This window comes from Nelusetta ayraudi, unplaced genomic scaffold (genome assembly GCF_046127955.1).
Source record: "Nelusetta ayraudi isolate G7.1 ecotype Tasmania unplaced genomic scaffold, CSIRO-AGI_Nayr_v1 ptg000016l, whole genome shotgun sequence".
Lineage (NCBI taxonomy): Eukaryota > Metazoa > Chordata > Actinopteri > Tetraodontiformes > Monacanthidae > Nelusetta > Nelusetta ayraudi.
The window spans coordinates 6,152,845-6,176,184 of record NW_027466066.1 but is presented as its reverse complement, the minus strand read 5'-3'; the positions used below and the strand labels follow the sequence as shown (position 1 = coordinate 6,176,184).

At 50.4% G+C, this 23,340-nt stretch overlaps 1 protein-coding gene across 2 annotated transcripts; it reads right to left on the bottom strand.

Annotated features, from left to right (window-relative positions):
- Nucleotides 1–858: 858 nt before the first annotated feature.
- Nucleotides 859–22,419, bottom strand: pdgfab (platelet-derived growth factor alpha polypeptide b). 2 transcript variants are annotated; one of them, XR_012926464.1, is made up of 7 exons: nt 21,661–22,419; nt 20,346–20,442; nt 15,457–15,639; nt 14,074–14,264; nt 4,803–4,929; nt 3,858–3,983; nt 859–2,759 (listed from the first exon to the last, which is right to left on the bottom strand). XR_012926464.1 is itself a non-coding variant. In XM_076024203.1 (6 exons), exons 1-6 carry the CDS (start codon nt 21,718–21,720, stop codon nt 2,746–2,748), a joined length of 672 nt encoding a protein of 223 aa, XP_075880318.1. In that variant the 5' UTR covers nt 21,721–22,412; the 3' UTR covers nt 859–2,745. The 2 variants fall into 2 exon arrangements, 1 of the variants encoding a protein (XP_075880318.1); XM_076024203.1 differs by lacking the exon at nt 3,858–3,983 and having other exon boundaries at nt 21,661–22,412.
- Nucleotides 22,420–23,340: the final 921 nt, after the last annotated feature.

Below are 23,340 nucleotides of genomic sequence, written 5' to 3'. Positions count from 1 at the left end.
GGACTCGTAGATTTAAAGCGGTGGTTTTGCAGGTTGTGGAGTTAGCACACGAGACTGCTAGCATTTTGCTAGCCTGCTAGCAATGCAGGTCTTCATTTGATGTTTGATTCTCAAACCACCAGCTGGGTTTGATGAAAACTGTCAAGTTGGTGAGTAGAGCTTCTGTTTGCTATTGTTGCCTCCTCACGACTCCTCTTGCACTTTGTGTCATCCGTTCGTTTCGGTAGTTACTATGGGAATCCTCTAGCAAAAGCATCTGAATTAACAGTCAGGCCAAGACAAAGCAGCCCACCATGGAATTTTCCCAGTGCTCCCCATTAACCAGTATTTACACACACTACCAGTCAAAAGTTTGGACACACCTTCTCATGGAATTTTTTTTTTTTTAATCTTTACAACTTTCTACACTGCAGATAGATACTGAAGACATCAAATATATGAGCAAGATATATGTAATTATGTTGCAAAGACAAATATGTTAAATAAATCTAATTCGTTTTTTTTTTTTTATGAAAGGTGGCTATTTTGAAGAATTTAAATATAAAACATGTTTGAGTTATTTTACACTTTAATTGTTTCCTACATAATTCCATGTGTTTTCATACGTAGTTTTGATGCCTTCAGTGAGAAACTGCAATGTCAATAGTCATGAGAATGAAAGAAAAGACATTAAATGAATAGGGTGTGTCCAAACTTTTGACTGCTAGTGTATATAGGACGCATACCATTTAATGTAGTGCAACAGGGATGGTTATTTGGACTTCTACTGTTAACTGTTCATTCCATAAATCTGAATACAGCACCACTGCAACCCGCCCGGACACTACCCAAACAAATTATATCACTCCACATGCATGCTTGTCATTTCGTAAGGAGAAATATATTTATTGTTGAAAACATAAATATATAAATTATGCTTATTGCTGTCTCTATCCAACGGAAGCCAATGGAACAGGAAAAAAAAAAGAGTGACGGTATTACGGCATCTATTTAGTCAAATAAGTCAAAAAAAGTGTGGTCCCTGGTCTTATCTGGCGTTGATGTGTCGTGAGCAGCGTGAGACAAAAGAAAAAAGCTTCATAAATATAGCACCAATCGGCTGACGGTTAGTTCATTCACAGGTGGGCTGCATCCAATCAGCAGGAGCCAAAGGGAGATTTAAAAAAACAAAACACTGCGACATCTCTTGAGCTCGTCCTGGTTGAACCTGCTGTTCAGCCTCAGACGACCTCCAACAAAAGATGCCGTCTCGGCCCGATGACACACTCGCCTTTGTTCAGGTCTTTCGACTCCACTGTTTTCAGGCCGCCTCCGAGTCCTCGCCAGCCCCTTTTTTGGTGTCGGCGACCGGAGGGTTGTTTCTCTCTGACGGCTGAACAAGGAGCCCATTCATGCACTTGTGTCGATTTTCGCTCGTTGGCTCTTTAAAGTCGGACTTTGCTCCTTCCTGCGCAGGAACAACACATGTGCCTGCGAGGCGAAGCGGGGCGGGGCGGGAGTCCCTCCTTATCACGTCTGCAGAGCGATACGGGTGACAAATCGCCCGCACGTAGGTGAGAAATCACACGCGCGTGCACGCGCCCCTGTCCGTCCCTCCAGCGCGCTCCAAAGGGGTTTGTTTGCAATGTGTTGTGTTTGCAATGTGCGAGAATAGCTTAGAATAAGCTGAACGCCGTGTTGCCATGTCTGAGCGGCTGCATCCCCCACTTCTGCACGGCGGGCCCAGCAGCCCCCAACCTCCCCCACTGCATCTCCTCCGACAGACAACGGAAAGAAACAAAAGAAATAAACATAATTCTTGCTTGGGTATAAGTGAGCTTAATATATTTCATAACAAAAATAAAGCATCTTCCTGGACTGACTCTCACATCTCCTCCGTACGCACACATACAGTATGTCCAAACCGTACACATGAATTTACAACATCATTCAGATATAATGTAATATAATAAGAAACATGGATGACAAGAATAACGCCGACTTAAAATAAAAAAAAAAACACAGAAGTCTGAGATCGTGATTGCGACGGTTACACAGAACCAGACTGCACAGTCCTCCTCCTTCTCCTCCACCAACATTTTTTTCTTGCTGTTCTTTCTCTTTTCTGCACTGCAAGGAAGCAAACGTCCAATTTGTATAAATAGTTTGTTTGAAGCGTCGCGTCTTCCCCTCTCTGATTTTGAATTGAACATAGCAAACTAGAAGACATGGTCTTTCAATCAGAGCAAACGTCTCCGAACGGAGGTCTTTGATCCTCCATCGAGTCTTTAATGGGACCACTGTCCTTGTGTTTCACGTCTGTCCTCTGTTGGTTTTCAGTTTTTAGTAGTTGGTTTCTTTTTACAAGTCATTCATTAAGACGGATAAGTTCATCCTCTGCGGTCTCAGCACTTTGATATCCAAGAAAAGTCCCGTTGCTTCTTCAAAAAACACAGTCCGGTCGTTGAAACTGCGGATCCCTTTCATCATCTCATCTGCGGCTCCAGACAGGTGACGTCCCGCCGAAGAACAAGGTGTCATTATCGTCTCAAAGGGAAAAAAAAAAAAAAAAAAAAAAAAGCACCTTTGGCATCTTACTCTGTTTTTTTTTTTTGTCTCTCGTCTATTGTGTCTGTCTCTTATCTTTACAGAAACGTCTTATTTGTGGTTGCATGGCAGTGAGGAAGAGGACAGGGCTTGGGTTCCTGTCGGCAGCTCCCTCCGTTTAGGTTCCTCCCACGCAGAAGCTCTGGCAGCCGGTGGATCTCACCTAACGTCCACTGCGGGAGAGAACGACAACAGTCACGTCAGTGATGCAACAGTCGATATTTGGGAGAGGTTTTCTTTTGGGAGGGTTATTTGATTTTTTTTTTTTTTTTGCAGGTGGTGTTCAATTTGTGCATGCAGTTCAAACCAGGAGGGAAAACACACACGAAACCCCAAACTGTTCCAAAAAAATTAAATCATCATTTTAAAAAGTGAAAGTGAAAAACTCTTTGGGCCTTGTCCACATGTTTGCTGGTATTTCAAAACAGATTTTTCTCCCAATATTTCATCCAACCATGTCTCAACCACCTGTCTCCGGCCATTTCAAGCGCATGCCGACCGAGAGGTGGCGATGTAACCGATGATGCCCAATAAGAAGCCAGGAGAAAAGCCAATATGGAGCAGCACCGGAAAACAGTGTTGTTTTGGAATGTTAAGCTGTAATATGAAGTTAACGAAACACAAGATCTGATAACTCTAGTCTTTGATTCAGGTGGAAAGCAGGTTGATTCATTGTCTACCATTTATGTGCCGTTGCTTTGCACATACAAGAGACACAAACGTGTCGCGCGCAAAAAATGACCGACAAGCAGAAAAAAAAATATGCTCTGGTTTCCGTTTCCTGTTTTTTTTCCAGTTTTCCTAAATCTGATCGCATGCGTCTGGAAGGCCTCTAGTAGGCAACGGCCCTGCACATGTGGAGAAGGCCTGAGTGACAAAATCGGTGAACGAAAGAACAAAAATAAACGGTGAAGGAGGACAATGCGGGGACAGCGGAAAGGTGCCTTTTAAGCTGTGGAACAAACAGTGACATGTTAGACAAAGCACACAACCACCACACACACACACACACACACAATGCACATGTATGGAGTGTGCATGCTCGGCAAGGCAGGTCACATTAGCATGCAGCTCTGAGGCGTGAGCATTGTCCTCCTCGGGCCCTCCCTCCTCTCACACTGATTGGCCGCGGTGTGATTGGTGCCCAGTGATTGCCGGGGAGTGGGTGGGGGGGCGGGGGAGTTTTGCTGTGCTCTGATTGGGCCAAGTGCAAGTGTCAAACGGCAAAAGAGGGACTCTCTTTTTGTTGTGGTGGTGGTTTTCAGTCCTACCTGTTCCCTTCCACAGCTCTCCAGTGGACTTTGGGCAACGAGCGCAACTTAATTACGTTGCCAATAAATCCTTGCTGGACCTGAGCTTTTTAGGTTTCCTTTTTTTACCCTTAGCCCTACGGTGGCCTGAAAACACAAAGTTGGGACAGGAAGGGGGAGCGTTAAAAAAAAAAAAGAGAGAGAGAGAGGAGAAGCGAGGCAGAGTTGAGGCGCGACGGCCCCCCGGGACAGAAGCAGGCGGGCGAGAAAGAGATACGACACGCTATAAATACTTCAGATGCCTTATCAGCGCACATCACAGCGCTTATCTGCTCGCAGGGGAGAGAAAGGCTTCACATCAAGGCGCTGGCTGATTTACCTGCTGTCATGCAGCCTTTGGACGCCCATGCATACGCTTTTGAACGCACACACACACACACACACACACACACACACACACACACACACACACACACACACACACACACACACACACACACACACACGCACGCTCCGGCCTCACGAGGCACTTATAGAGAGCCTCTAGAGTTTCGCTGCAGCAGGCGTGTCTGTCTGTTTGGTGAGCAGCCAGAGAAAAAGGTCACCCAGTGCAAAGCCAGCAGAGAGGAGGGAAAGATAAAAGAGGGAAAGCAGCAGATGATGGAAGGCAAGCACGGCGACGGTGCAGAGACGCTGGAACTCGGCCGTCACACCTGCAGCAGAGGTTCCAATCCCCCTTTTCTTTTCTTTCTTTTTTTTTTTTAGCTCATTCAGATGGTTCTTTCCGTATCTACCAGATGCAACTTTTACCCAACTCAGAGTTGGGCAAAGATTTTAAATCTACATCTTCTGCTCTAAGGGCGCCTTCGGTCTTTAACGGTTAATGCACAAGCGAACGAACAAAACTGCAACAGTGAGCAATCACGCGTTCCGGGAACTCGTTTTCCAGTTGTTGTTTTTTTTTACCTGTTTCTGCTTCCGAGTTCTCCGCCGCTTGATGCTGCGACGTGCACACGCACTCCAGGTGGTCTTCTAACCGCACAAAGACCTCTTTCAGCTTGGGCCGCCGCCTCACGTACTCCACCTTGGCTACCTGGAAGAGAAGAAAAGGGACGAGGCGGAGGAGTCAGTCGGCTTCGCTGCTGCAGCGGCAGTGAGGCGCAGTGAGGGGCGCAGCGCTGTGACTGATGACTCTTTCACACGCCGATCTGCGCAAAACACCCCAAAACAAAACCAAAAAAAAACATTGCATCGGCTTCCCTCGCGCCGTGTTTGAAGTGCAACGGTGGGCATTCCTCCCAGTCTGATCTGGCTCTGCACGCTGTTGATCAGGTGTGTAAATACAGAATGACCCCGTCAAACAATGCCAGGGAGGCGGTGGAGGGTTGTTGGTGCAAACGCCCGTGAGGCCCCGGGGGGAAAGTTTACCCTGGCATGAGAAGAGAGGCCTGGAGAGAGCCCTCCAACACCACCACCACCACCACCACCACCTGCAGCAGCAGCAGCAGCACTTCAAGCCTGGAGCATCCACATCCAGACAGACACACACAAACACACCTAAAGTCGCCGGCCCTTGTTGGAACACGCACGCTGGTTTTCATGAAACCGCGTTTGTACGTCTTCAAAGCTGAGGGAAAGTGTTGCCCAACGTGCGGGGAGGGGTGAAACAAAACAAGACGAACAGTTTACACGGTTAGGTGTGAGACGCACGCATGCACGCACGCACGGATTTCTAACCTTCAGCACGGCAAACTCGCTCTGGGTTAAACACAACAGGCCTGAACTCCGCTTCCCACCCGGCAGCCGGTTATGAAAAGGGCCAATCCTCCGAGGGTTATGAATAGGCCGTGTTGATTAAAGCTTAGATGAAAGCTGAATATAAAGGGTTGCGCCGAGGTTATGATGATCTTGTTGTGTAACTCCTGAAGTAAGGCGGCGGCAGCGGCGGCAATGTGTTTCTCTCCCCTCTGATCTGAGTGCCAAAGGGCCGCCGGCCTCGGGGCCGCTAGCCTCTCCCCATCCAGCATCACCGAGGGGCCCCCTGGGGTGGAGGTGGGGTGGGGGGCAGATGGAAACAATATCTCCTGCCTCACCTATCCCAGCGGTCGGCCGCCACAAGAGAGGATATTGACCGACAATCCCCCCCCCCCCCCCCCCCCCACTCCGGTGTTATGAACAGTAAACTTCAGCAGAGGGGAAAGAGAATGAAAAAATAGACATTTTCCGTTGCTGTGGTGGCGCCGTCAAGGTCGGCGCCCAGCGGAGCGGATCAGTCACACCAACCCCACCGTCTGACAAAACAATGCTGTAGCCCAGTGTTCCTCAAAGTGGGTGGCGCCCCTGGGGGGGCGCAGAGGTACGTCTGGGGCGGGAGGGAGACGGGGCGCCCGGGGGAAATAATGTTTTCACGTTGGAACTTTTTCCACGGCGGAACAATTAACAAAAAGTGTAAAAAGTACGTTGTAGCTAAGAAAAACGCTGCTCGGGTACACAGAATGGACAAATATTTGACAGGGACGAAAAGAAGAATTCAGGAGTCCGGCGTTGGCCAGTGTTCTTTGTTGTTGGCCACTTTTGGCTGTAGAATCGTGAAAAATTTTCTTCCTCCAGCTGGGGCGTGACAGAAAAAGTTTGAGAACCACTGCCCTAATGTCATGCAAGTCTATGGGGTCAAAAGTCAACTTTGTCCTAGAGACATGGGGCCACTTGCAGGTTCACCGGGATCCTTCAAGACACAGCCACGTCAAATTTGGGGTTTACAACGTTACTCCCCAACACTGGCCATTGCCGACACTGATGCAGCTGCAGCTGCTGCTGCGTGTCAGAGGTGCAGGTTGGGTTGGCCGAGGAGCCTCTTCCAGGCCTCTGCGACGGAGGGATGGAGGGAAAGAGAGAGGGTGGAAGAGGAGGATAAGCAATCAGCGAGAGGTATGCGCTCAGCAAACAGAGGACAATGGTGTCTGGATGCGTGCGCTGTTATCTGGCCCTCACAGATAGAGAGAAAGGGGCCAAAGCAGGAAAGAACGGAGAGCAGATAGGTTGACCATCACTCTCATTAGGCCGTGTGTGTGTGTGTGTGTGTGTGTGTCTGTGTGTGTGTGTGCAAACAGAAGGGGGTCCTTTAAGGAGGGTGGGGAGGAGGGGCCGACCGTGATCGTGACTCGCATGAGATGACATTCATGTGTTACCTATTAACATTTAGTTTCCCGGCGACTCGCAACAGAAATTTAGGGCAGGAAATGCAGGCAGGACTGGAGGAGGAGCAGTGAGGGAGGGTTGGCCGCCGTCAACAAAAATTGCACATATGCTTCCACCAATTTTTCTTTTTGTGTTGAGCATATGGAAATCTTTAAGGTCCCCAATGACGTAAAAAAAAAAAAAAAAAATCACTTCATCAGTGTTTTTCTTGAACAATAAAACTGCCCTCCCAAGCCTGTCGTTGAACTCTCCAGGAGTGAGAAAAGTCCATCCTGTACTTTTCTTTTTGCGTGCTTGCTGCCCAGAAAGTCAGTCTGAGTCACACGGTTCAGTAAATCAGCCCCCTGTGATGTCACAAAGTACACTAATAGTGCTGAGAGATGCACATGTTTGCTCTGGTTTCTGAGACATTGACTCACGGCTTCCTTGTTTTCGTCTCCTTACAAGCATGTGGGACATGGAGCCATTTTGCAGGAGGAGGCTGAAAACAAAGGGCTAAATAAACAGTTAATCTCTCTCTCTCTCTCCCGCTCTCTCCTTTTCTCTCTCTCCTCATTATCTTGACTCTACAGGACTTTCCTACGATGCCTCCAAATTAGCTTCTGCCTTCGCCACTTTGTCCAGACCTCCACACTTCCTTTTCTGTGTGTGTGTGTGTGTGCACGCTCGTCCGAGATGTGGGAAAGCGTCGACACAGGAGTGGCCGTCTCTCCTCCTCCTCGATTTTTTTTTTTTTTTTCCACTTTGCATTTCATGTTTGTTCTTCCCATCCCCTCCATTTTTAGACACCTCTTCGTCTCAGGCCAAAGAAAACTGGCTTCCGTTACAGCGGAGAGTCAATGACTTCCCACATAAAACATACATCAGAGGGAGACCCCCATGCCACGGCGAGGGGGCCCCACACTTTCTTTGTATAAATCAAACTGCTCTTAACTCCTTAGAAAAGCCCGGGCCCTGAGAAAGAGTCCCCGGAGCGGCTGTGGAATGATATCTGATCCGCAGGGTTAGGGTGAGGCAGGGGTGAGGCGGAGGAGGAGGGGTGGGGTGGGGTGCTGGGGTGGGTGCTCTGGGAAGCACAGCCCCCCCCCCGGCTTTGGTTCGTCCTCAGTGTCGCCGCGGCCCCTCCGTGCGAAGCCGGGTTTGCAGCGACGGGCTAATTGGGAATTCCCTGAGCGCTGATGGGAGACGGAGGGGAAAGTTTTTTTGTTTTTTTTTTGTCGTGCGAGCCGTCCAAGCAAAACACGGCGATGGGGATGTGGATGTGTGCACCGCGGGCCATGGCGAACTGGACCGGGGACAGAATTCGTAGTGAAAATAAACAAAAATGTACAGTATGTGGGTGTTTTGAAGGGATGAAGGAGAGTGGAAAGTCAGCAGCGAGCCATTTATCAGGAAGGAAGCTGGGCAGAGGGGACGGAGGGAAGATGAGACGCTTCGGCTGAGATGCTACAAGAAATGGAAAAAAAAAATTCTGCCGTCTACTGAAGGCAAACAGGGAAAAAATAATAATTAAAGCTCCTACATGCAAAATTTCACCAATCTGTGTCCCTGTTATTAATCTAAAAAAACAAGAAAAGTTCATCTTTCCTTCCTTTTCCTTGCTCTGCTTTTCAAGCAAGTGATGTTAAATTAGCCAGCTCTGGAAACAATCCCTTTGTGATGTCACAGAGGACACTGAGAACTCTCCCTGGTTAGCTTTTTGGGACATCTAGGGAGTTTTTCGGGAAGAAAAAGAAAAAACATGAATGACAATAATTATGCCACGCTGCTCCACTGGAGTCAGGAACTAAAATAAAGAAGAAGAAAAAAAGGGACGGGGACAGCCGCAGACAAAACATCGACCTGCCGCTGCCAAGTGACTCAACACCGCTCCATGGTCAAAATGTTCTCGTGTCGCCGTGGGGGGAGGGGAAGGCAGGAAGTGGAGCCGTTTATCGCATTGCTCACGGGCCTGCGGTGCCAGGAGGGTGCGTCACGGCTCCCACCGCCGTGTGTCAGCGATCAACCGCCGCGCTATCGGGGGACAACGGATCGAGACGGGCGGTGCAATCTGTCATCGCCGGGGAGTCGCAGATTACTGAGCACCTGCGGTGGCGGCAGCGGTGAAAGTAAATACGGCCGCTAATGAGAGAGAGAAGAAGAGGCCGAGAGTGGCACGGGTGTAAAATGAGAGAGGCGGGAGACGTTACAGGAGCTGGACAGTGGAAGGGAGGGGGCGCTTGTTCGACACGACAGGGTGGGGAGGACGAGGGAACGACGAGAGACGAGACAAAAGAGCAAAAAAAAGAAAGTGAAATACGGTTTCGGAGCCGAGTGCGACTTTTCCCGCTCGCGCTGATGCGTTCCAGCTGGCGCGGCGGTAGCCGAGCTCTCCGGCTCCTGGCTTGGACGGGACGCTCCCATGGTCTCTGACCCTGTGTGCAACCTCCTGCCGTGCACACACACACATACACACACGAATGTGCGCACACGGACTCTGTAACCCTTCTTCATCTTGTAAGAAAGCGAGCGAATCAAAGGGGAAAATAATTCACAGCTGCAATGGGACTTCAAACGAAGTGAGAGCGAGCGAGAGGGAGAGCGAGCGAGGGAGGGAGGCCCCCTCGCTCCCACTCCCCCGACGTAATCCACGGGAGCCCTCAGACTGTAATAAATCACGCTCACTGTATCGCCATCACCGTCGTCGTTTTTACGAAAACGGCCGCGAAGAGTAGCGCTGGTGCGCTAGCAGCGGCGCTGCAGCTCCCATGTAGCCGCTAGCATGTGTGTGTCGGGGTCGAGGCCCGGGGGTCCCTGTGCGACGAGATGTGTGGAGCCCCACACTCAGCGCTGCGGTTACATCCGCCTGGCCTCTGTCAGCCTCCACTTTGATCCGGCGGCCATCAACACTTCATTACTCTGCGGCTGCGGCCGTCTGTCTTCCTCCTCGCTGCCGCGTTAGCGCCCCCCAAAAAAAACGGCCCAGCACTGCCGTGGGGGAGTTTACTTAGCATCGCTCTGACCCCCGCGCTACCCCGAAACCCACACACACACTCATATAGAGAGACGTCTTTTTCTCTTAAAAGGGAGCGGAGAGGTGGTGGTGGTGGGAGGGGAAGTAGGGAGGGGGGGGTTTACACAGATGTGCACCGACGACCTTGTGCGAGCGCCGCAGAATGCTTCTGTACGTACGTATACGCTTCACCGACTATCAGTGTTTCCAGCCACGAAACCAAAACCAAAATGAAGGCTCCTGTCAGGGGATTCCACCACACCGATTCCATCAGACTTCATGGTGATGGCAGTAAAAAAAAAAAAACGAAAAAGAAACAGTCAGCTCTCATGCGTTGCTGCTTCCTTTCTTGCAGACTTTTTTTTTTTTCGGTCTTTTTCAGACGCTTTAGATTCAGATTGGAAACGGCGAGGAGGAACGATTGCGGCTCATTGATGAGCAATGGATATATGATACGACTGTAGATTTATTCTTAAAGGCCCACTGTGTGTAAGATTCAGTCGCCTCCAAACGACGTCAGTCCCGTCTAATCTTTCCCAATACCGACTGTGCTCTCAGGGCAAAACCCTAAAAAAGCCCACAACAGACCCACGTCCTGATGCGTGAACGAAGCGTAAACGCTTATTACCGGAGAGTGAAACGTGAGAATTTTTCCGTTTGAAAGATTTTCATCCAACTCACAACACGGCCCCGTGCATCTCCAGTGCCAGCGGATCCGTTACGCACCAGGGGGCCTTTGGCTGCGTTCTGCCAAAACGAGGAAGTGGCGCAGACGCCTTCGGAGTTAATGAGTGAAAGGGTGAGTGGCAGCTCCGCTGTTTGCCGCTGTCACGGGCTGTTTAATCGGCCCCACGGGGAGAACAGAGGGAGGCGCAAACACACACACAGTGGAGACCAGCGAGCAGAGGAATGCCAGATCGCGGCCTGACACCTTGACGGCGGTAAGCGACCGGGGAGGACGTGCGTATCATCGCCGATCAAAGGCAGACAAAAGGAGTTTGTTTCTGGGGGGAGATTCGTCTTGCACAAGCGATTCGGGATTCGGGAGAACGGGCCAATTTCTCACAGGGCTCTGTGGGCTGGTGCCGCAACTCAGACGGAAACAGAACATGATCGCACGTTCCCTGGAAAAGACCTCCTGTAAGGAATACCGAAAGGAAACAAGGAATGAGACAAATTGTGGGGAATTACTTGGGGGTGAAAAAAAGGGGGAGTCGGAGGGGGTAGAAGGGGGGGAGGGAGTGAAGATGGTGTCACTGAAAGTGCAAAGGGAGGTGGGTTGAGGGGTTTGGAGGGGGGGGGGGGGGGGCAGGGAGGAGTTAAAGGAATGCTAAGACGATCGAGTCTGACTGAAATTCATTAGAAATTCAGCGACCTCTCTGCTCCGTGAGTCCTGAAGGCCCCGATCGTTGGAGCCAATACCTCAGCCGCCGATTCCCTGCAACCTCAAGTGCACAGGGAGTTCAAACAAAATGGAAAATGGAAAAAAAAACAAAAACCGGATTAGAATGGAAAACAAGGAGAGGACGAGGGGGGGGTGGTGGGGGGGCTCTGAGATCGTCCCTCTCCTCAGCCCTCGGGCAACATCCTATTTTTAAGTTGCCTTTCTCTCTCTTTTTTTTTTTTTTTTCTGAGCCCGGCAGAGCGAGGACAGGCCTGTACAGAGCGGCTCTCTCTTTAGGGTCGGTGGCATGAAAAAATAAGGCAAGGAGGGAGAGGAGCGGGACGGGGTGGGGGTAATAAATAAATAATGGTACATTTGGACAAACGAGTAGTGGCGTGAGATGGAAAGAAACACAGTGAATCTCCCTCCCCCTGCCCCCCCGCAATCGTTGGCCAGCTGACGGAAAACAAGACGGGGGCCCGAGCGAGCAGGCGGACGGGGACGACGTTTTTAGCCTTTTCATAAGCGGAGGAGGGAGAAGGAAGCGCCGACTGAATCGCTATTCAGACGAGCTCCTTCCGAGGATGAACGGGAAGAAAGAAAAAAAAAAAAACCTTGGCACGGGACGATGTTTCCGAGCGCCGCACAATGCGGCGAATGTCTCCCGAACCGAGCGGGGGCCCTAATGGATGACCTTTATCCGTGCGATGCGGCGCCCCCTACCATCCCATGGGTGAAGCCCCGCCCACCGCCCGAGGGTCTCCACCGGCTCATTTCTAGTCCTCGGTGTCAAGCGGGGGACACGGACGCGCACGCATCACGACATTCCAGAAATAGCTGAATCGGACCTTGTAATGTCTTTTTTTTCCTCCGTCCGTCCGTCCGTCCGTCTCGTCACCCTCAATGGGAGCTCTGTGCCGGACGGACGGACGGACGTGCTCGCACGCAGACGGGCAGACGCGCCGGGCTTGTTTCGCCGTCCGCTCTCTTTTCCGCCGCCGTGAGTCAGCGTTTCTGAAACGTGAAGCCTGTTCCCCCTCCGCCGCCCCTGCAGGGCGCCTCTGTCTCCCACACTGAAGCCTCACTGTCCTAAAATGAGGGACGGAGCAGGTAAAAAAAAAAAAAAAAACCTCCAAGGACCTGTGTGCCAGTGTGGACGAGGGCACAGACGGCGATTGTTTTTGCTCTATATCGAGGCCGCCCGGCCTGCAGCCTTCTTTCCTCCTGATGCAAAACAAATCTTTTCAAAGTTTGCTAAAAAAAAGAGAGAAACTGGGTATATTTCCATCGTCGCCATCGGCACAAACAGCCGTCGCAGGTCCGCTTGTTACCACCTCATAACTTATTCCGCAATGAGCATTTTCCTCGTGGCTGCGCGGCCCAAAAAGCATTAAAAAAAAACATTTTTTTGTGCATTACACCACCGCTTCTGTTCAAGTGTTGGGGCTTTTTTTTTTTTTCAGTTCGGTTCAGAGACCCTTCTGAACGTGCAGAAAACAAACGAGAAGGAAACCCTGCCAAAGTGCCAGCGGGCAGCACTTGGCAAGATACATAAGGCAGCGCAGACAGAAACAGAAACACACAGTTCCTGTTTATGCCGCACTTGTCTCGCACACTCGCGGGACGGAGCCGAGGAGCCGAGCCGCTCGGCGGCAAACACTCTCGGCACCAAGTGTAAATACGGCAGGAATAAAGACTCGGGCTCCGGGCCGCCGTGTCTCCTGCTGATGCTGAACAGATGGACTTGTTTTTGTCTCATCCCTGCCAGGCTTCTGGGGAACAGTGCAACCCCTCTCTCTCTCTCTCTCTCTCCCTCTCTCTCTCCATTCTCTCTTGTCTCTCAGTCACTCTGTCTCCACCCGCCTGGGCCAGGCCAAACAAACAGAGCGCGGGGGAAACCACGGCGCGCTGCCTCGGGTGTCTCTCCTGTCGGGCGACCCGTAACGTAACGTCAGACGGTGATGGAGCGGCCAGCTAATGCTGCTCGGCCGGGGGTGCCAACGGCCTGGAAACCCTCCGCGTCCGCTCGGCTGCCCCGACACCAGTCAGCCCGGCCGAAGCTGTCAAACATGGGCTTGATCGAAGAGGACGGAGTGGCTGAATAAATGAAACACGTTTGTTTTTAAAGGGACTTACCTGGTGTGTAAACTATGTGTGTGAAGTTCAACTCCCATGAAACTATGAACCTGGTTTTCAGACACTGAGCTTCCAGGAACGAAAGAAATTTGCACCTGCGCACCGCTGTTTGTTGATTTCAATATCACACTTAATGAATTAGTCTGTACATTGGAAGGTAAAATAAGACCCTGAGATGGGCTGCTGTGTAAGCCTGTTGATGTGAAGGTTGATGTGAAGGACGTTTATGTCGACGTCTTCTGACACACGCTAGTTGTGTGTACGTTTTGAATGTGTGTGTGTGCTGTGCGTGCTTGTTGTTTGTTTATTTCAATATCACACTCGTATATTAGTCTATACCTCTTAGAAGAGCTGCCATAAGCCATTTGGATTTGGCTTGAGCCTCGTTCAGACTGCCAACAAAAATCTGATTTTCAGCCCGTCCAGATTGAAACCGGATGCCTCTTTTGCAGTCTGAACAGTCACAAATCAAACATGTGTGTGTGTGTGTGTGTGTTTGTTTGTGTGTTTGCGCGCCTTTGCCTTACCTTAACGGTGCGGTGGTGCTTGCGCGACGGGGTGCAGCGCATGTTGCTGGTGTTGCAGCAGCCTGTGCAGCGCTTCACCTCCACGCACGGCGGCCATATGATGAAGTTGGCAGACGTGGGGTCCACCTGGCTCCTGGGGATCTCGTAGATCACGGTCCGCGTCTTGCACACCGCCGGGACCGCCTCCTCCACTGGGGGGGCGAGAGCAGGACAGAGTGGGTGGAGCCCCGGTCAAGATTGAGTGTTGGGTGACGCAGTTCGGCCCAACGCCACCAACCCACCCAGCCTCGCCATAACACGAGCTGACGCTGCTGCAGCACATTCTTTCACCTTTTTTTTCTCTTTCTTAATTCTATGACTCACTCAACGTGGGAGCAGCTGCGTCTCACCTCAGATCCTGTCCAAAAACCTCCTCAAAAAAGGCTGTTAGGAAAGACGGCCGATCCAAAAATGTGATCTCACTGCAAAGCCGAGGATCCTTGGGATCGACTCCTTTGTTCAGAGCTCTCGCTGGCGCTCTAATGCACCGCGACCGGGCCAGTGGACCTAAACATCCACCGCTTTGGAAATCTAATAGTGGCTTCTGACCTTGGTGCATTGTGAAAAAAAAAAAAAGACTAGGAAAGGGAGCATTGATTTCAGATTTATTTGTTCCAAATGCCGCCCTCCCCCAAAGTTGGACCGACAGTGTTGGAGATAACATTATGTCGTAAACTAAAAAAAAAAGTTCATACGTACTCCGCCAACTGCGGCTCTTTTTGTGGATGGCTGCCAAAACGGTGAACAGTGTCCTACACTTATGATACGGTGCGCATACAATGAAATACGACCTGCCACTTCACCCCTGTGTTGCTTTCATCGCTGGCGAGGATTTTTTTTTTTTTTTTTGAAAGAACGCGCCGCACGGTTGCACGCTACTCACTCCATCAGATATCGTACTGCGTGGCGTTTTATGAAGAAATCCCACTGGGAGCGCGCGGGCGAGCTGTAACTTGAGGCCCGAATGCCTGGAATTTCAGCGCTGGAGGATATGTTTTCGCTCGCGCCTCTGATCTGGGGGAGCCTCGGGCCAATTAAAAGACTCTGTGTCAGACGTCCTCGTCAACATCACACAGTAGTTCCCTGTGATTCCTTGATTGCCATAAATGCCGGGTTAGATCTCCCCATTAGGGCGCCTCTAATCTGCCAAAAAAGGCAGTATAAAAAGCCACTAACGATTAGCTTTGTTTGAAATTAGTGCAAAGTGATCCGCTTCATCTCCCGGGAACCCGTATTGAAGGTATACAAGGGTTATTTTTAGCCCGTCTTGACACTTTAATAGGCCGCCATGTGTGTGTACGCTTCCCCATCGTAAGACGAAACGCAGCCCCGGCCGAGTCTTACCGATGCTCCTCTTGCGTCGGCTGTGGAGCTGGGTGCTCTTCAGGTCATTGTAGTAACCAGTGTGGTTCTTGTGGTGGACGCGGTGGAGGTGGTGCTGCTGGTGGTGCTGCTGGTGGTGCTGCTGGTGGAGCTGCTGGCGGAGCTTGTGATGCTTCGGCTCCTCGATAACATCGTTTCCCGTACCTCGTCAAAGACAGAAGGCAGACGTATTAATGATGTTACTCCAACAAGAAGCAGAAAAGCGGATTTTAGTTCTTTATTCTCTTTGCGTGTTTGACATGTGTCGTGACCTCATGACCTCGGCGCACTTGCCATGTTTTACAAACTCCCGCCCACAACTGACGATGTGCTGGCTAGCGGCCGCGACCATAATGAGAAGGTAACCAACTCAGCACTTGTGGCTTGAGCCGTATGTAACACACAAGGCCTGGGTTCTTTCCAGCGGGCGTAGGTGACTCTTGCTGCTGCTGCTGCTGCTGCTGCTGCTGGTGACGACACCGAGCGATGAAAACAGGTCACAGTGCACGAGGTAAGGGGGCAGGAAACAAAAAGGGTTTCTTTTCGGGAGCCGTGTGTCACTGCCAGCTTTGTGTCGTCAGCTTTTGGCTGAACTTTTGCCACCCCACGAATCAGACGTGGAGGCAGTGGTGAGTCAGCGAGCTCCTTGATACAACGACCGGCTTTCACACACACGCAGGTGGGAGGGGTGGGGTGGGCGGTGGAGGGGGGTGTACGTAAAGTGGTCATTTGGACAGGTGGTACTCAGCCGCCATTATCTCGCCGCGTAATTAGCGGTTTCCACGTCTCTCATTTGCCCCCGAAAATGTTTGCTTTTCCAATCGCTCGCCTCGCTTTGGGGAAAAATACGTGTTCAGTGGCTCCTTAAAAGCTCCCGAAAAAAAAAAAAAAAAAAAACAACTCCCGTCCCGAGATAGTCGGCTCAAATTATTCCGCAGTCACGGGTCATCTGATAAAGCTGACTTGTTTTGGTCCCCACCCAGGGCACAGAGGCGGATTACAGCAGAAGTGCCAGAGCAGCAATAAAACCATAAAGTCTCTCTCTCTCTCTCTCTCTCTCTCTCTCTCTCTCTCTCTCTCTCTCTCTCTCTCTCTCTCTCTCTCTCTCTCTCTCTCTCTCTCTCTCTCTCTCTCTCTCTCTCTCTCTCTCTCTCTCTCTCTGAGGGAGCAGAGTCTGGGGCCAGTGTTTGCTAAGTGGGTGGATCTGAAACGTCTGCAGGTACGCAGTGGCGCACCCGTGCCCACCTGGGCGGCTACTTTAAAGGAAAAACAAGCGACCCTGCGCGGTGAAACGCTAACACCTAACGTACCCCTCAGTCGGTGAGCGGCTGTCCAGGAGTCGTCCCTCAGAGCGCCGCTGACCCCGAGCCCAAAGGTCCCCCGCGCCGGAAGCTGCGGAGGAGGGCAGCGGTAGCGGGTCGGGTCGGGGGGCCCCCGTGGTCGCCTCAAAGGGCCCGAGCTAATCAGCCGGTTGGAGCCATATACGCAGATATATGCAGATATACGCTCGCACGCTCTGTATGGTAGAGGTCGCGTACGTGCGGATGCACACCTACGCCGTCGGTCAGGTGGTCCCATCCTACCAAATGACCTTTTTAACACCACGCGGGTCACCAGCTCCACCCAAGATATCCGTCTGTTCATCTCAGTGATCTCAGTGTGGATGGAGGAACATGAACAAGCTCCTTCACTTTTTTTTGGAGCCTTTTAAAGTGGAAGAGCGAAAATATGGGTCATGAGGGCAAAATGGAGCGAAGCAGGCAGGGAAAATAATTGGGTTAGGTGGGGGAACGACAAAAGAATGATCACTCTAAGGAGGAGGAGGAGGAGGAAGGGGGAAAGTGGAGTGAGGGGTTCACTCCCTTGTTGGTTCCAGGTGACTGAGAAGCAATAACATGCCTGGAGCCTCGTCAACCTGAGACAAGAGAGAGAGAGAAAGAGGACAGGAGGTTCGCCGTGGAACAGGCTTTAGTGACACGTAAATCACCCTCCTCCTCCTCCTCCTCCTCCACCTCCTGCTCCACCACCTCCATTAGCTGAAGGCTAGCCTCCACTCCTCCTCCCTCCTCCTCCCTTCACTTGCGCAAACAGGCGGCAGGTTGTTGACTGGTTTGTAATGGGCGCCTCCGCAGGTTTCCCTCCTCCTCGTTTCGTTATTGTCAGCCTGTTATATGGCTCAGCTGTCTAGGTGTCACTTTTAGGTCATGGGGCAAAAGTCCCTTGCGGCGTGTGACAGGGCAGGTACAAATGTTTTATACAAGGCGCCGCAGGAGTCAGTGGATGTTGCAGCTCAACAGAGAGAGAGAGAGAAGAAAAAAAACGGCATTGCACAACAACGTTTTCAGAGAGGGAGTGAGTCGTAGGAGTTCCCTCCACCCGGGCCCGTCCTGTCACAGAGAGAGTCGGGTTCCCTTTTCTCCTGTCAACGTCCTTCAACTGGGAAAGACAAGAGCAAGCAGGCCGGAGGGGGAAGACGAGGAGGAGGAGGAGGAGAGCACCTTTGGGGCCAGACAGCCAATCTGTAGACTTGAGCAGGGTCATCTCGTCTGTCACTCCCAGCCCTTTGAATAATGCCGCCCTTGTTGCAGGACATGTGCATGGAAAATATGAAAAAGGAACACCGACTCAAATGTGGCTAAAAGGTTTTGTCGCTCTCATGAGGTGATTTTTCAGACGTATCGATGTAGAGGTACATCGCAAAAGTGTCATGGAAACACTTTTTTGGCATTTACGCGTCACTGCAAGTGAAAATGGCACGATATGATTGGACGGAGGAGGAGACGGATTTTTTTTTTTTTTACAAGTAATCACAGAGAAAAGTATAACAATCGTTCTTGACGGCAAACAAACAATCGCAAACGCAATTCTCGTAAATCTCATAAAACAAGATTTTATGAGAATTACGCTGAGGGCCCAGGACATTCGACCAAATAAAAATGAAAACAGGTCAGCAACACTATAATAAATCATCATTAATAATAATCTCACAGCCAGTGAGATTATGATTTGAAAATGGTTTTGAGATGGACACTTGACTGTTGCTGACCCATGCTGCAGCCCCTGTCTGATCCCAGGTTGAGTTACATAGCGCCGTTGTCCCAACGACAGAGACGTCCATGTCGCACGAGGTTAAAGCAACGTCGCCCGCAAACAAAAATGATCCCGGGTTTCCCGGATGAGCCGACATCAGTCGCTGGCGCCAACGTGTGAAAAAAAAAAAAAAAAAGTTTCAACAAACAGCTCGAATTAGCTTTTCCCCGCGCCGTGCACCGCTAGCCTTAACCGTCCCCCGACCAAGTTGCAACAAAAGCGCTGAAAATACCCCCCGGGCTGGCGTCAACGCTCTTTTAATGGGTCGGGCTGAGCCGCCGAGGCCGGGCCTCAGACAGATTTATGTCCTCGTAATAATAATCAGCCTACTACGGTTACCCGGCCAAACATTCCTCCGTTTGAAGGGAGACATGTTAATTCAATTAGAAACGCCCCTTCTCGTGCCATAGGTGCTGCGGGGATCCGTTCCGGGCGAGCCGGGTGGGGTTCGCCTGGTGAACTGGATGGTCCTGATTGATACGTCCGTCAGAGAGTCTCCATAATAAGAGGGGCACGTCACGGCCCTCGTTGCCCAACGCAAAGTTTTGAGGTTACTAATGGGCTATGACCAGTGAGGTAACTCGGACCATTAGGAGACGGTTAGAGCAAATTTGGTAATTACTTATTTCCATCAGCAAATCTTTAGGCGGTGGCAGAGCCCTAAAAAAAAATGTGATATATGGTCCGAGCCTGTGTAAATACAGGCTCATGTGAAGGCAGACAGCTCCTTTCCTGCGCCGCCCCTGTAACTCAATCTGAGATGGCCGGAGATGGAGCGGCCTGGCCCCCCCACCACCGCCGCTGCCGCCGCCAACCCCCTTCTTAAGAACCTGAAGCTGAGGGAACCCTCCTGACCTGTCTCTGTTTACAGGCCGACATATGTGGCAGCCAGCGGCTGTAAAAAAGCTGTTTATTGCGGCAGCTGAAGAAATATGCACAAATAAGCGTCCGCCAGTGAAAGTCCACCTCGGTCACATGTGCGCGGTGGAAGCGCCTATCGCTCCGGCTGCTGTTATCACCGTGGATCCCGAGGCAGCACATTGCTTTGGAGTTTTGTTTGAGGAGCCGTGGGCTTTGACTGCTTTACTGTATATGACGTCTCCTTGAAAGTCCCATATTATGTAAAAAAAACAATATTTTAAAACCAATATTTTCCGAACAATAGTCTATCGATTAACTCTGCTGCCGACATGAAAGTCAAACTTTTAGGTTTCTATTAGTTTGATATGGTCTTCATGGTCTTGAAAACAATGCCCTTTGTGACATCATGAAGGGCATGGCGCGTCAACGGGCACCTGTCCCCAGTTAGCAGCAACGCCATGAGCCAGGTGTTGCCACTGCCATTGAGACACAGCTAAGCTTCAGTTGTAGCTAGATGCTAACACAAAGCAGCTTTGGCAGGAGGCTGTAAACAGAGGGCTAAACGCGCTCCTTTAACAAAGTTCTTAGAATGAATGAATAACCCCAGGCTTCACTTTGTCGGAGTTGAGAATGATGGCGGGGCCCGATTCCCCCGTGGTCATGATTAATTTGGACATGACCTTTGAATAAAATGTATGCACCCATTACCTTTTTATTTTATTTCCTTTTTTTTTTAGGGATACAAACAGACTGCAAACACAACAGCTATAAACAACCGCAGTGGTAATTTATCCATCTTTTTTTTTTTTTTTAAGCGTACTACTCTGCTATTACACTATTACTACTGGGTGTTACATTCAACAACATGCTACTCGAAAGTTTAAAATAAAATGAGAGAAGTATCAAGAGGCAGAATTTACCTACGGAGTCAATGTTCAGTAGCCGCTGGAGGTCGCTGATGCTGTGGATTTCACTGTGCGACAGCCTGTCTATCAGCTCCTGGGGAAACTCCACTTCCTTTAGGGGGGGGGGGGGGGGGTAGCAGAGAGGGTTGGTGGGGGGGTTTCGAGGGGAGGGTGGAGGAGTTCAAACAAGAGGCGTTAAGAGATGTTAGAGATCAGTGAGGTTTGTGTCACTGTTGTTTGTCTGCAAACAAACAAGCAAGCAAACAAACAACAACAACAAAAAAAAACAAACTCGCTGCGCATGGACGTGAAACAGGAAGAAGAGCCCTCCTCTTTTGTAGTTTTTTGTTTTGTTTTGTTTTGCAACGATGTGCCAACTACAGCTGTTCAGCCCGGGGAGAGGGTGGTGCCGAACCCCATTGAGAAATCACGCAATTTAATTAGCTTCACGACTAGATGCTCTGTCGGTATGTTCGGCACATTTTCCAGTTCAATGGCTGCTATTTAAGAAAAGAAAAAAAAAATCTTACTGCTTTCACCTGGTAGGCGAGGCCATTTTTTTGACAAAGCACCAATTTGGATGCCGCAGAAAGAAAAGGTGCGCGTTAACTCCGCGGCTGCCTCGAGAGGCTAATCAGCCAATACGAAACACCTGCGAACTCTCCCGAACCGCACGTTTTCTTTACGGAGATCGCTTGCTGCGACATCGGGGCTGACACGCCGGAGCGGCATCCCTCCCTCCGCACTTTGCACTTGTTGCGGTCTGTGAAAGGAAAAAAAAAAAAAAAAAAAGCGCCTCTAGTCAAGTCGACAGAAGCCCGTGGAGCCTTTACAGGAACAGCGGCTATTTATATCAGCCGCGGCGGCGGTTCCCATGAAGGCGCTCCGGCCAACCAAAACGTTTTTGCCCAGTTGGCCCGGGCTACGCGCAGATTTGGCACAAACGCCAAAAATAACTGCGATACGCGTCCAAGTTGCAGATGCGTTCGTCTGCTGTTCCGCGCGCGCTGCGTCAGAAATCCGTCTGGTGTTGTGTTGATTCAGTCCCAGGGTGCGATTCTCTGGTTTTGCGCTAAAGTCTATGGTGCAAATCGACCTAACGCATGATTCGAATGGGGGGTGGGGGGGTGCACTGGGCTTACTCCAATAAACGATTCTCTTTAAATAGCTGCCCAGTCGTGTTAAAATCACACCCCCGAAATCAAATGGGAAACTTTCCTCTGTCTGGTTGGAGCTGTGTAGAAACACCCGCAAATGAAGTGACCCACCCCGAACAACCGCAGTCCTCTACCCGGCCCTACACCCAGGCACTGCCCCGGCTTAACTTTACCTCAGAGCCGGCCAGCAGCAGGTACGACGTCCACAGCAGGAAACAGACTGTGGCTCTCATCTCCCTTTAAAATCAGATCCAAGTCCGCACGAGGGAAAAAGTCGCTGTAGTGTGTATAGGAGCCGCACGATCGCCCCTGGCCCCGCAGGATCCACGACCATCCCCTCGGGGAGAGAGCGCGCGGGGTGGGGGTGGGGGGCAGTCGGTGTCGGAGCTGCTCGGTTGCTCACTGGCACAAAATTCAGACTAATAAAAGAAAAATAGCAGTGGGGGAGAGGAGGGACCGGGAAGTTTTGGAGCGAGTTTTATTCACGCCGCGCTGCGTCCTCTTGGAACAAGCTCGGCATGATCTCCTTCAGGCGCAAGTGGGGCAATCCCAAGAGACAGGTCTGCTGACACGCATTGCACTTGTCCCTTAACCCCGCAAAAAGAGAGAGAAAACACCCCTCCGCCCAAACCGCTATGAGGAAAATCTAGATAAAGTCGAAACAATCTGATTTCCCTTTAAAAAAAAAATAAAAAATTAAATAAATAAATCTACATATAAAATAAAAAAAAAGATGTCCCTTAAAAGAATATAATCCAAGGCAAGAAGATCCTGTGGGAAGACGTCCGGGCTTGTCTATCCAGAGCCTGTTGTGTGCGTGTGTGTTTGAGAGTGAGTGTGGCAGCAGTGTGCGCTGCTCCTCTGCTCACTGGGACTCCGGAGTGAATGGAGCTGAGCGCGCCTGTGCGCCGCTGGATATAGAGAGCGGCGGCAGCGGTGGCGGCGGCGGCAGCAGCTCCGCGGCCCCGTTGCGCCTCCCCCTCGCGATTCGGTGATCGTGCATCTTATTCAGCCAAAGGAGCTGGTTGGCTGGTCCTGGATGACTTAAGTCTCGAGTCTGGAAGTCTCCCCCCACCTCGCGCGCGCGCGCGCGCTCGCGCTCAACACACACACACACACACACACACACACACACACACACACACACACACGCCCTGGTCCCCATTCATATATCTACGTCTGCGGGAGGTGAGCATATTTATCATCCCCGGATGCAGGCTGGATCACACTGGGGAAAAAGGAAGATGAAAAAAAAAAGATGCTGATGAAACACGCTTTATTTATTTGTAAGAGTTTTTCTTGGATGATGAATTATTAAGAAGTGAATGAAAACACAAACAAATCTGGAATGCTTTTATGTATTCAAAGGAAACCAAACCAAAAAAAAGGAAAAGATTCCAAAGACAAGAAAAGTGGTGATGATGTCAATAGTGACTCATGATGTCTCATGATGCCAAGATAGGAGCACAGGCTTTATTTTGTGCTTTGATTATTCATTTATTTATTTATTTTTTAAGGAATAAGGATTCATTTATATGAGGTTTCAACAGTGTGCATTTTATCAGGCAGCATTAGCAAAAAGAATTCCCCCACACGTAGCCAACTTGCAGAATTTTATTGCGATGTTTTTGTCCTAGACCGAAATTGCTTTGCTTTGCTTGACGAAGGTCTGGGACCGAAACGTCGCAATGAAATTCTGCAAGTCGCCCGCATGTGCTAGAAATCTTTTTGTTAGTTTGGACTTAATTGTCACCCTCCGACGCACCGGCCATGGAAATACTGTAGATGTGCGAGGATCTTTGCCTTTTTATCAGGCAGCATTATTAGGAAGGAAAAAAAAAAACACAAACCAA